Genomic DNA, 12930 nt, shown 5'->3' on the forward strand with positions numbered 1-12930 from the left:
ATACAGTTGTCCACCTAAATGGACATGTAAAAAAACTCTTTGAAAAGTACATGTGTGAAAAAATGAAGTTCAAATTTTTTTTTTCATGCCTAAAGATGAATACAAATACTTAAGAAAAATAATCCAGATTGAGGTTGTCATAATTCATGCGTGAAAGGGTTAATATCAAACAAGTGTGCAAAACTGATTAAAATAAACATCAGTGTTCAGCCTTGATTCAGTTAAATTTAGGTTGACAGTCCAATGTTGATTTAACATAGTTTCAATGACTGTTTGTTATCTGGGAGATAGGCTACAACAGCAGAAGACCACACAAGAACAGGAAACTGAGGCCACAGTTTGCACAGGCTAAATAACATTGGACAATAGAGGGCTGAAAAATATTTGCCTGGTCAGACGACATTCAAATGACAGGGTCAGAAAATAGTGTAAACAGCATAAAAGCATTGATCCATCCAGTCTTGTATCAACCCTTTTGACTGCTGGGGGTGGTATAATAATTTGGGCCATGTTTTTGTGGCACATTTTGAGCCTCTAAGGCAGGCCGTATTGTTTAAACAATACTTAACAGACACTGAGTGTTGCTGACCATTTCTATCGCTTTATGACCGCAATGTACCAATCTTCTGATGGCTGCTATCAGCAGGATAACAAGTCATATCACAAAGTTCAAATGATCTCAAACTGTTTTCACTTAATAAGTACTGCCTGTGTAGAATGCCATTCACAAGACTTTATACTGATAAAGATACAGTCAGATACTTTTTTGCTGAGTGTACAGGAATAAGAATGGATAAAGAACAGGACAGAGTGAGCCCATTGGAAATACACTAAAAGTATGTATAATTAACTATTGTTTCATCCAAAAAGTATTTAAAAAAATTATGCTTCTATAACCACCATATTTATCCTTACCAGAATCAACATGTGCTTATGGACATTTAAACTGTGTCCCAAAAACTAATACGCAACTTGGTGTAGAACCAGTAATTATTAGAATTCTCTGGTGAGTGCTTCAGTAGAAATGACCTGAGGAACATAACAAGACAAAACAAGATAGGACACATAAAATTGACTTGCGCACACACAGAAAGCTGACGTGGCTTGCTTGCAGAGAGAGGGAAGTGGAATCAGGAAAAGTGTGAAAATGTCTGTGCCCCTTTGAGTTTCCTTCCTTGGCAAACAAGAGGCACCTGGGCTTCTAAATACAAAAACATGCTTCATCTTTGACAAAAATGAGTCATTCTGGCAACCTGACAACAATGTAACCAAAACACTGTGTACCATTGTAGCATTTATTCCTCCTTGCTGTCCCATTAGTTCCTGTTTCCCTCTGCCTTTAAATACTGAAAGCTACTGAAAGTATTCCTTCATTTACTTCCTGCTGTTGCCTTTCAGTCATACAAATGTGTAAAATCCCACACTAAGGACATAAGCTTATCCTTCTATATGTGACAGGCCCCCTGGGAAACAGCACCAAAATCCCACATTGAGGTTATAATTATGACATTTAATTGGAACAGATATTTATGTGGTGAGGAAACTTGGTGATTTAGTCAGAGCGGAGTGCAAACTACCAATCTGCATCACACAGCTATTTTAGAAAGCCAGCTGCTTCTACACTGGCCTGCTGGGCTTACAGTCATTAATTGTTTCAAAGGAATGAGAGAACAAATGGCATTAATGCAGTGGACAAAATATCCTCGCCAACTCAGTCCAAAAATACTCAGTAATGCCCCTGGCTTCACAGTCTCCTTCCCCAGCCTGTTGTACTGGGTCAGGCCTCCAGACTGCCCTGACAACATTTTCAAGCTCTGAGGACAACATGTCTGAGCAGTAACGCATCAGTGCACTCTTTATCCCACTGCACTGAAGTACGCAAAAGCAAAAACACATTCAAACTTCTTTTTTTTCCACTAAAGAGATTTGGCTTGTGTTTTTGATGACAATTTGGGGCCAAGATGTTAATGCTATTTTACTGTCAGTTTTACAGAAGGTTTGACTTCTGTGTGTTCTTAGCTCATTAGAAAACACTGAAACTGACAATCTGTAGGGAAATACAGGCTATGATAAGACATGTCTGAGTTTCCCGGGACACAATCTTATAAATGGAACTTCAACCTTTGGGTGTGTTCCTGTTCCACACAATTAGTGTGCAGGCTGCGTAAAATGAAACCCAAAAAGAACGTGACAATTAGAGGTCAGGTTGGCTGAGCATGCATTTTGGAAACACTCCTTATCACATGCAAACACTAGACTTGTAACATCAGCTAGTCAGCAGCTCTTGAATGCTTTAATGCCTTGTTGGGAAATTTGTTTAACAAACTGCTAATAATCTTTTTCTGGAGACTCAAACCAGCTCCTTAAAGCTTAGTGTTGCTATTATTTGAATAAATGAGCCTTTATGTGGCTGCTGTTTAAATATTAACTGTTAAATAATAGCCACAATATCGCAGTCAATATTGCTCTACATGTTTTATTCAATAAAACATATTGCATAACCAGTCTAAAGACAATGAGGCCAATGTGGACCAACTACTGTTCAGTAGCATTTGCTGTACATGTTTCTGTAAAATCTGACATAACTTTTATCTTTTTAAAAACTCCATAGGAAGTGATAACCTAAAGTGCTTTGAAAAAAAGAGCGATATAAGACAGCAAGCACACGCATAATAATAATACAATAAAAACATAATACTTTTCTTTCACAAAGTCCAGTGTAAAAAAACCAAAACAAAATCAAAACAACAAAACAAGTCAGAACAACACATGAAATAGTAAAATAAATCATTGTTCAGCCATTCACCAAATAACCCTTCATCTAGGCCAAGTCTTTTCTTAAATTATTTTTGGTTATATTGTTTGGAACAGACATCCTTAAAACAACTTCTATCGCCCTTCCAGACCCCAAACCCTCAATACTTTGCAATCCATATAAATTCTTTATAACATATCCACACATATCTGAAACTTTCTCATCTTCATACTGCATTCCTTTATGTGCATTTCTTGATCAACAGCATAAACATATGACCATAAACATAGACCAGGAATCCTAAAGCTCAGTTTTGACTGATAAAACTCAGCATACTGAATTTAAACCTGAAGCTTAACAGGACAAATTCCTTTTTTTAGGTTTCCTTCATACGAAACAATAGGAACGTCTATCTCATGAAAAGTTTATCTCTTTTTTCTTTGCTGCCGAAGCATTTTTCTCCTTTTCAGTATCATCTCATGGAGTTTGTCCAGGCCATCCCTGAGTCCTTCTCCTATGATGGCACAGGCTGGCTGCAGATGCCAGGGTGTAGCAGGGCCCAGTTCTTTCAAAGCCAGCAGTTTCTCAATTTCAGCCAATCCTAGAGAGTGCCTCAAGTCCTGTTTGTTGGCGACCACGAGCAGGGGAACTCCCTGGTTCTCAGAGCTCTTGGCGATTTTATGGAGCTCTGTTTTGGCCTCTTCCATGCGCTCTGCATCCACAGAGTCCACCACGAATATGATGCCATCTGTGCATCTCGTGTATGACTTCCACAGGGGGCGCAGCTTCTCCTGACCACCCACATCCCAGAAGTGGAAAGTCACAGTCTTGTGGCCTCCCAGTGGCACTCTGACTTTCTCTGCATTGAAACCTTTGGTGGGAACAGTGTTTACAAACTCATTGAACTGCAGTCTATACAAGACAGTGGTCTTTCCAGCAGAGTCTAGTCCAAGGATGGCAATGTGGAAAGACTGGAAGAACGGGATGTTTGAGAGACAGCTAGGTTGTTCCGAAAATCCATTCCCCATCTTTTCTCATGGGGAAAGGCAGGTGAATTTGGAAGGATTGAGCCAACTGTCCAACAGATGTCCAAAGAACTGTTTAGATTCCAAAATGATGGCACCAAGTACCTGAAAGAACATGGATGGGACAAAGATTACATCTAATTTCCAAGGATTCTCAGGTTCAAAGACATTACTGCTCAGTCAGTAATATAACAATCTAGTCACTTAGTAATAAACAAGAGTCAAAAAGTCAACAAACTGAATGGTGTAAGTTACATAACAAATTCTATTTATTGGTTAATTTAAGTCACCTATTACTGATCATATCAAACCAAGTCAGCCTGTTTCAGCAGAACTCCTACACGTACTGAACTAGGCGGGGCGGGGGACAAAGACAGGATTTTATTATAGTAAATTCACTTGGGGTCAACATATGGTGAACTTTGGTTCACGAGTTTGGAGGTACAAAAAATAAATACATTTAAAGCTAAAAAATTAAAATCAAGCAATAAAATCCAACACATCTTTAAACTGGAAAGCACCAAAGTCAGAAGAATACTTTTCCCAAGTTAGACCACTAAGTGAAAAAGAAAAGAAAAAACAAACAAATAAACAAACAAACAAAAACAAACACAATGGCTCAAATGTCCTTAATGGGATAGTTTTCCTGTTCAGGAGGCAAATACTACATAAAAAACCCCACACAAACTGTCTAACCTTAGCTGAGCTTAACTTAAAGCTTATAATTACTTTTTTAGCCAGCAGGTTAAGCACTGGTATACCCGTTTCCAGTTTCAGAATACTGGACAATGCTGAACATAGTGACTTCTAGCAAACAAAACTGGAAAATATTTTGTCAAGGCTAAAACAAAGATAAAAGCTAACGCACTACACTTGTGTATTTGTCAGTTGGACTGACTCCAGCTGATGTCAATGCTGCTCAATGCTTACTGAATGTGCAAAGGTCAGCTAGTGCTTTCAGTTCAGCTGCCCCCAAGTGGCCAAAAAAAAACCCCAACAAATGACAAATGGAAACAAAAAAAAACAAGCAAAATGCAAACTTTGAATATGAGAATATAAAAGACTATATCATTTGCTTTACATAGTGAGAATGCTACCAAACTATTAGTATTCAAGCTATCAATAAAAACATTCACAATCAGCATTAAAAAGACTATACTTCATTATTTATTTTTATTATGGTGACACTGAAACTGTGACCATGCTTAGTCATGGTCTACCAATTTATTTTAACATTAAATACTTTCTTACATAATAAATATGCAAATCCACTTTTTATTTCACCCTCAATATCCATAAGTGCCTACTCACTGAATGACAATGTGGCTTTTAAGATGTATAGATATATGTTTATAATTATTATTACGTTCACTTGCGGTGTATCAGAGTCAAAGCATTATTATGTAAAGTGAATTAAAGATGATAACTTTCAATTACTACATTGCATACTGGCTGAAGTCCCTCATAATGGAGCTCAAAGGGGTACTTAAGTTCAAATTACTGCAACTCATGTTTCATTACACGGTATTTATGTATTATACTCGATCCCTAATTGCATTTTAATACTTCCATTTATCACGATATGATTCTCCACTAATTTTGCAGTGGTAAGGTCTTTAAATCGAAGGAAAAGAAAATACGTTTTTATTTCTAGTAAAAAAAAATGTGTTACATACCCTTCATATGACGATAAGATAATACAGCTAATCTCTCTGGACAGAAACGCGGTCGTCTTCTGCATCTACAGCGTCTGAAATTCAGCTCACGGTATATTTTCCTCTCTTATTTCCGCAAAGACAGCAGCAAAGCCTTCGCCAGAAACTGACACACCATGTCCGTCTGTCCTCAGTGTCCCGTATGGATCTACCACTGATGACACTGCCGCTGTGTGTGCGCACAGCCTGGAACAACGCCCATACTGACACTGCGGGACCGCGCAATTGGCCCGTGCCCTCATTCCTCTGTCAGCCGATTGGCTAAAACAGCTGTCAATCACATTTCTGCCCGGGAACGCAGATCACCTGTTGCTCTGACTGCCCGTCGCACCATTTTACTCCGGACGTCAGTATTCTTTGATTCTTGATCCGCAGTAAGACGTACTAATTATGCGTCAAGTCAAATTTTCTATTAAAAAAACCGCCGGGGAGGTTATATTTAAAAATAATATAAAGAACATGCATACGGCTGGTTATTACATTTAGAAATCTATTCTGTCAAGCAAATGCAGTTCACAAAGAGCTCAAAATACGTTTCTAAGCTCTGTCAAGTCTACAACCCTAAACATTTATCATAATAATTATTGTTAGCGGTATTTTAGCCTTTATAAACAATTAACATGGTTAATTGTTAGTAACCATTGTAAATAAAATTTGAGTTACCTTTGATTCAGCTAATGCAGGCAGTGTACTTTCCCTTTTTGACCGCGCCAGATCTCTGTGTGTGTGCGTGTGTGTGCGCGTGTGTGTGTGCGCGCGCAGAAACTGCACCGCCCCCTTCGGCCGCGTGTTTTTGTTTGAAATGATTGGTCAGAGGGCAGGAAAAGCGCCTCTCTCAGTGCAGGCCATCGCAGAAAGGATAACAAACAGTATTTGGCCCTTAGCCACTGCCTTGCATAAGCAGTCTGTGCTGGACTATTTTAGCGCCTTTGATTTGTTTATTTTCACACAAACCCACAAAGACAGAATAATAGAATACACAGCCTAACACCGGACACAGAATCATACCATATGGTATGTATCCATATAAATAGCTACAATATGCAGCACACCTTCCCAAAAATGGCACAAAATTCAAGCACAACTGCTGGAAGAGGGAAGTATTGATGGAGGATTTTCTTTCAATGAATTGTATTTATAAAAGGCAGCAAATGTGCTGTCATAGTATATTATATAGTATATTATTATATTATTATATAGTACTTTAGTCCTGTTACTGAACACTCAAAGCACTTTCACACCACAAGCCACATTTGCTCATTCATGCAGAGAATCATGCAGTCATTTATTATATTCCTTTCACCAACATTGGGTGCAAGAATCTTGCCAAAGGACACTTTTGCATGTGGACTGCAGGATTTAGGGATCAAACTACTGACCTTGGATTTACTAGGCAATTTACCCAGCCAGTTTAGAGCCATTTTTCTGAGTTGATCTTAATCACGTGCATGCTGAATAGCAAAAATTAATTCAGGGACTAACCTTTTTTCTTCAATTCAAAATTAGATAGTTTGGACATGTGTAAGGGAGGGATAGTGGATGTATCAGACAAAGAAATGGGAAACACAGAGCTTCCAGGCAGGGTAAAAAGAAGAGGATCTCAGATGATGTTTAGGGATGCTGTGTAGGAAGACATGCAGGGCCTTAGTGTGACAGAAGAAGATGCTAGGGACTGAGTGAGATGGAGGCAGATTATTTACCTCTATGAAGTTTTTTTTTTCCAAAATGAAATGAGCAATATTTACAATTTTAAGTGTCAAAATAATCTCTTTCATAAGCAGGCATAAATAGTTAGGAATAGTATTATTATTTAGTGTTCACAAAAATATGTCAAGAAAGGAGCTGAATTTTTAATGTTTTTAGATTTTATTGCAAGCATTTTTTTTTTTCATTTTTTATTGTAACTTCTCAATGCAAGGTGGTGAAAGCTTACAGTGCAAAGAAACCTTACTAGAAACAAAAAAGCTACATGCAAGAAATACAACATAAAAGTTAAACTAGGTTAAAGCAACTAGCAAGAAAGAAGGAAAAAGAGGGTGCTTTCTAAAATTATGTTAAAGTAATTTTGAATAATTCCCCTAAACATTCTATAATGTAGGCCCTAACATTACCAAAAATATTGAAATGCTTATTGATGGATTTTATACATGGTAAATTTTTGTTCCACTTTTATTATTCCATTGTTTGCTTTTTAACCACAGTGCTCAGAAACATAATGCCAAATTTAATGCAACAGAAGAACAATGTTCAGGATGCACGCTGTACACGGCAAGTTTAGAGTAAATTTCACTTGTTGTGAAATTTTATGTTATTGGTAACTTTAACTGGCTATATTTGAATTTAAGTATATTTGCTAGCCAGCTTACACTACCTGGCTAACATGAGTTGATTTTTCAGAAAAGTAAACACAAGAGAGAATTTCTTTCTATTTTCATTCTATAATCTACACCAGAAACCAATCATCATACATCTTACTTTATCAGCTTAAATCTACCAAATTGTTAATGTAGAGCACAATTTGCAGTGATTTTATTTAACTGGAGAAAATATTTAACATGGAAAGCATCAATAGATAAAATGTCTTCATGGCTGCACATCTATGAACCATAAAACAATACATGTAAGACCATCTATCTGGTCAACCAACTGTAACTATATCTATCTTTAGTTAATAAACTATAGAGAGCTTTCTGAACTTTTCAAGTGGTTATTCTAATTAAATGTTAACATCCACTATTTGTAATACAGAGTTTGCAAATTTAAAGTTACAGAATGTTCTTTCTTTGCCTCTTACAAAAATAATTTTACTTTTATTGGGGTTTACACACAGTCTCCAGTCAACACTATCTTTCTACTAAATAAGCCTTCTGAAATTCTTTTTGTTATTTTTTTCATTCTGACAATTCTACAGTATCATCTGTGTACAGAAGCACAAAGTCTTACACCTCAACATTGTCATCACTCATTTCTCAGCCAGAAATGATAGCCCGTTATCTCTACTACTAGTATAAGCAAAATCATTTAGAAATTTTTACAGAGCAGAGTTGATAAATTTTCACCCTGTCAAACCCCGATCTTGCAGTCACAACAACACTGATTTCAGGCCATCACACACAACTTGGTATTTTGGTTTAAATTATACACAACTGTAAAAATTCTCCAATTTATGTCTGCAATGTTTAACTTTCTCTATAACAGACACTTTCAACTCATTCCGCAGCTTTTTCATAATCAAATAATCAAAAAATTGTATAATTGTTTCCTATAGTTCAAATATAATTCACATTATGAGAAACAACTATATGATCAGTTGAGGAACCTGCACTAAAACCAGCTTGCTCGTCTTTCAGAAAACCCTCTGCAGTTAAATAAGTAGTCATTAATTACTGAAGTAACACCTTTACCCTTTATTACCCTATAGTCCAATTTATTGGTGTTGAAGACAGGAATTATATCAACTTAATAATTTGGTAACCAATGAAATAAACTCTTCAGGACAAGCAATATTCCTTATTCCCCATTATTTTTGAATTTTTCTTTCTCCTTACTAATTTATCCAAAATACATTGATATAATTCCATATTCATTAGTACCGCTATCATTACGTTTTCTTTCCAGTACCCAGATCTTTCCCAAATTTGCCATTAACTATATGTAAATCAAGTTTTTGGCAAAATTCAATAAGCATTTTACCATTGTTATCGTAATAAAGTTACCTAATGATTTCAACTTGCATTTGGAATTATTTGAACTCCATTCAAATAAGGAAAATCCTAACCTAATAATTATAGTAGTATCCAACTCCAACATCATCTATGAAGCCTGCCCTTGCATTTAAGTCCCAAGTAAAATACAGTTATCACAGTAGAGTGACCGTTCAAGGGGAATGTCCACAGCACCTACTATAAACTCCAAACCTATTACTTGAACATCAATCAACATCCATAGAACATTACATGAACTTTTAACAGCTTTGCACTATTTTGATATCGCGACTTTGAACATCATTGCTAATTCATGTTCCCCTCAAAGAGTACATTCTTCATTACAATAAATACAGGGAGTGCAGAATTACTAGGCAAGTTGTATTTTTGAGGAATAATTTTATTATTGAACAAAGACCATGTTCTCAATGAACCCAAAAAACACATTAATATCAAAGCTGAATGTTTTTGGAAGTAGTTTGTTTTTAGTTTTAGCTATTTTAGGGGGATATCTGTGTGTGCAGGTGACTATTACTGTGCATAATTATTAGGCAACTTAAAAAACAAATATATACCCATTTCAATTATTTATTTTTACCAGTGAAACCAATATAACATCTCCACATTCACAAATATACATTTCTGACATTCAAAAACAAAACAAAAACAAATCAGCGACCAACATAGCCACCTTTCTTTGCAAGGACACTCAAAAGCCTGCCATCCATGGATTCTGTCAGTGTTTTGATCTGTTCACCATCAACATTGCGTGCAGCAGCAACCACAGCCTCCCAGACACTGTTCAGAGAGGTGTACTGTTTTCCCTCCTTGTAAATCTCACATTTGATGATGGACCACAGGTTCTCAATGGGGTTCAGATCAGGTGAACAAGGAGGCCATGTCATTAGTTTTTCTTCTTTTATACCCTTTCTTGCCAGCCACGCTGTGGAGTACTTGGACGCGTGTGATGGAGCATTGTCCTGCATGAAAATCATGTTTTTCTTGAAGGATGCAGACTTCTTCCTGTACCACTGCTTGAAGAAGGTGTCTTCCAGAAACTGGCAGTAGGACTGGGAGTTGAGCTCGACTCCATCCTCAACCCGAAAAGGCCCCACAAGCTCATCTTTGATGGTACCAGCCCAAACCAGTACTCCACCTCCACCTTGCTGGCGTCTGAGTCAGACTGGAGCTCTCTGCCCTTTACCAAGCCAGCCACGGGCCCATCCATCTGGCCCATCAAGACTCACTCTCATTTCATCAGTCCATAAAACCTTAGAAAAATCAGTCTTGAGATGTTTCTTGGCCCAGTCTTGACGTTTCAGCTTGTGTGTCTTGTTCAGTGGTGGTCGTCTTTCAGCCTTTCTTACCTTGGCCATGTCTCTGAGTATTGCACACCTTGTGCTTTTGGGCACTCCAGTGATGGTGCAGCTCTGAAATATGGCCAAACTGGTGGCAAGTGGCATCTTGGCAGCTGCACGCTTGACTTTTCTCAGTTCATGGGCAGTTATTTTGCACCTTGGTTTTTCCACACGCTTCTTGCGACTCTGTTGACTATTTTGAATGAAACGCTTGATTGTTCGATGATCACGCTTCAGACGCTTTGCAATTTTGAGACTGCTGCATCCCTCTGCAAGATATCTCGCTATTTTTGACTTTTCTGAGCCTGTCAAGTCCTTCTTTTGACCCATTTTGCCAAAGGAAAGGACGTTGCCGAATAATTATGCACACCTGATATAGGGTGTTGAGGTCATTAGACCACACCCCTTCTCATTACAGAGATGCACATCACCTAATATGCTTAATTGGTAGTAGGCTTTTGAGCCTATACAGCTTGGAGTAAGACAACATGCATGAAGAGGATGATGTGGACAAAATACTCATTTGCCTGTATTAGTTTTAATTTTACTTAAACAAAATCAAACTTTTCAGTATATTCTTGCAAAATGCTACAACTCAGCTTCTTAGCAACTTCAGATATTTAAACCTAAGAATTTAAATGATCTTATTTGGTAAGACTGAACATCATGACTACTGATGTACTGTAGCCTCTTCAGTCCACAGTCTTGCTCTTGATACTCCATCATGCTTGCGGTCTACTTGTGGCCTGCAAGTCATATTTTAGACAGTCCAACCCCCTCTCACCACTGTGAGTCACTTGTTGAATATACTGTCTCTGACTGTTTGTCAATCACTATATCAAGTATGATTAAAGTAATATGGAGTAAAGTTAGATTCTCACGCTTTCTTTTCCTCAGTGCTCTCTTGCTCACACAGCAAGTCAAGGACGTACCATAGCCATAACAATGCTTCTGGAATCGAGTTGAAAAAGTCAGGCAACAAAATTATTTCATTACTCAAACTACATTATCATTAATAATATTGATTAGGTTTGCTCTTGACTATACTTTGATTAGAATTAAGCACAATTCACTTGAAGCACAAAAAGGCTGGATGTTAAGTCCACTTTTGGATGGAGATGAGCCGGGGCATCTCAATCTTTAACAATTTGGATAACAAAAAAGATCCTGGGCATGTTGAGTGAGCTTCATAGTTGTTGTATAGGGCCTTGGCCATTTTACCCTGACCTGACATTTTCTGAACACACTCTAGTTGTGTGGGAAATTCAAAGTAGATCAGCATTTTCTGAAATGCCTAGACCAGCCTGCAGTTGCTGCCACGTGAGTAGCTTTTCTTTTTTTTTCTTTTTTTGCGAAGAGAAGCTAAATAGATGTACCTAATAAAGTGGCTAAGTATTTATTTATCATTCCTTGTTTTCTGAGTGTTATTTATCATATGCACTTGTGAATTACAATTGACATTGTGCAGATCCATTTTTCCCTCCTTGCACTGCATAATGGGACAAATGAGAGAACATTTTAGGGATTTATCATTACACTCAAAGTCCTGTAACTAGGTAGAGACAGTGCGGTCAGGAACCCCGGGACCATGACATGTAACTGAAGTTGCAGTGTGTTTACTTTCTTTAAAAAAAATATCTGTATAAATACTTTCAGTACAGCAATGCCTTTTTTTTCCAGATGTTTGGTTCTGTAACATTGTTTGGTACTTGAAAGAATATCAAAAGCTTAAACACCTTTGCTCTTGTGGTTTATTGAATGATATCCTTTTCATTTTATATTTAGTCTGAGTTATGCAAAGTCACAGATGACGCATTAGATGCACATGTGCAGCTATTTCAGATATGCTTGGCGTCACATGTTTATAATTCCTCATATAGCGAATGAACAGCTGCCTCTGTACCAGTGGGCATCATGAGATCACAGTACATGCATGCCTTCTGTTAAAAACTAGAAGATTTGTGGATCTTTTTAGACTGTTTACTTGAAGTTATGTTTAGTTTGAGGGTGGGGTTTTACTTGGATGGGTCTTAAAATCTGGAAATGGGTTATATTGTAAAGGGCAAGGAAGTCACTCTGACACAGACTTTAAAAAGTTGGCTTTGCAGGACATGGAAGGATGGAAGGACCACTGGTGGTGGTCAGAGGGCCCAGTGGCGCCAGTGTCCGGCAGCCTCGCTTCAGTCAGTGCGCCCCAGGGTGGCTGTGGCTACAATGTAGCTTGCCATCACCAGTGTGTGAATGGGTGGATGACTGGATATGTAAAGCGCTTTGGGGTCCTTAGGGACTAGTAAAAGCGCTATATAAATACAGGCCATTTACCATTTACCATGTATCCAGCCTGACTAGTATCATCAGATCAAGTGATGGTAT

General features: G+C 37.7%; 1 protein-coding gene across 2 annotated transcripts; it reads right to left on the minus strand.

Annotated features, from left to right (window-relative positions):
* Positions 1-2460: 2460 nt before the first annotated feature.
* On the minus strand, positions 2461-6236 carry arl4aa (ADP-ribosylation factor-like 4aa). 2 transcript variants are annotated; one of them, XM_014409768.2, is made up of 2 exons: positions 6159-6236; positions 2461-3885 (listed from the first exon to the last, which is right to left on the minus strand). In XM_014409768.2, the coding sequence occupies exon 2, from the start codon at positions 3781-3783 to the stop codon at positions 3181-3183; it is 603 nt and encodes a 200-aa protein (XP_014265254.1). In that variant the 5' UTR covers positions 3784-3885; positions 6159-6236; the 3' UTR covers positions 2461-3180. The 2 variants fall into 2 exon arrangements, with proteins under 2 accessions (XP_014265254.1, XP_004560247.1); XM_004560190.4 differs by lacking the exon at positions 6159-6236 and adding an exon at positions 5457-5675.
* Positions 6237-12930: the final 6694 nt, after the last annotated feature.

This window comes from Maylandia zebra, linkage group LG11 (genome assembly GCF_041146795.1).
Source record: "Maylandia zebra isolate NMK-2024a linkage group LG11, Mzebra_GT3a, whole genome shotgun sequence".
NCBI lineage: Eukaryota > Metazoa > Chordata > Actinopteri > Cichliformes > Cichlidae > Maylandia > Maylandia zebra.

What these genes read in the sequence shown, in the direction of transcription:
- arl4aa (XM_014409768.2), bottom strand. Translation starts at nt 3,783, where the DNA reads ATGGGGAATGGATTTTCGGAACAACCTAGCTGTCTCTCAAACATCCCG.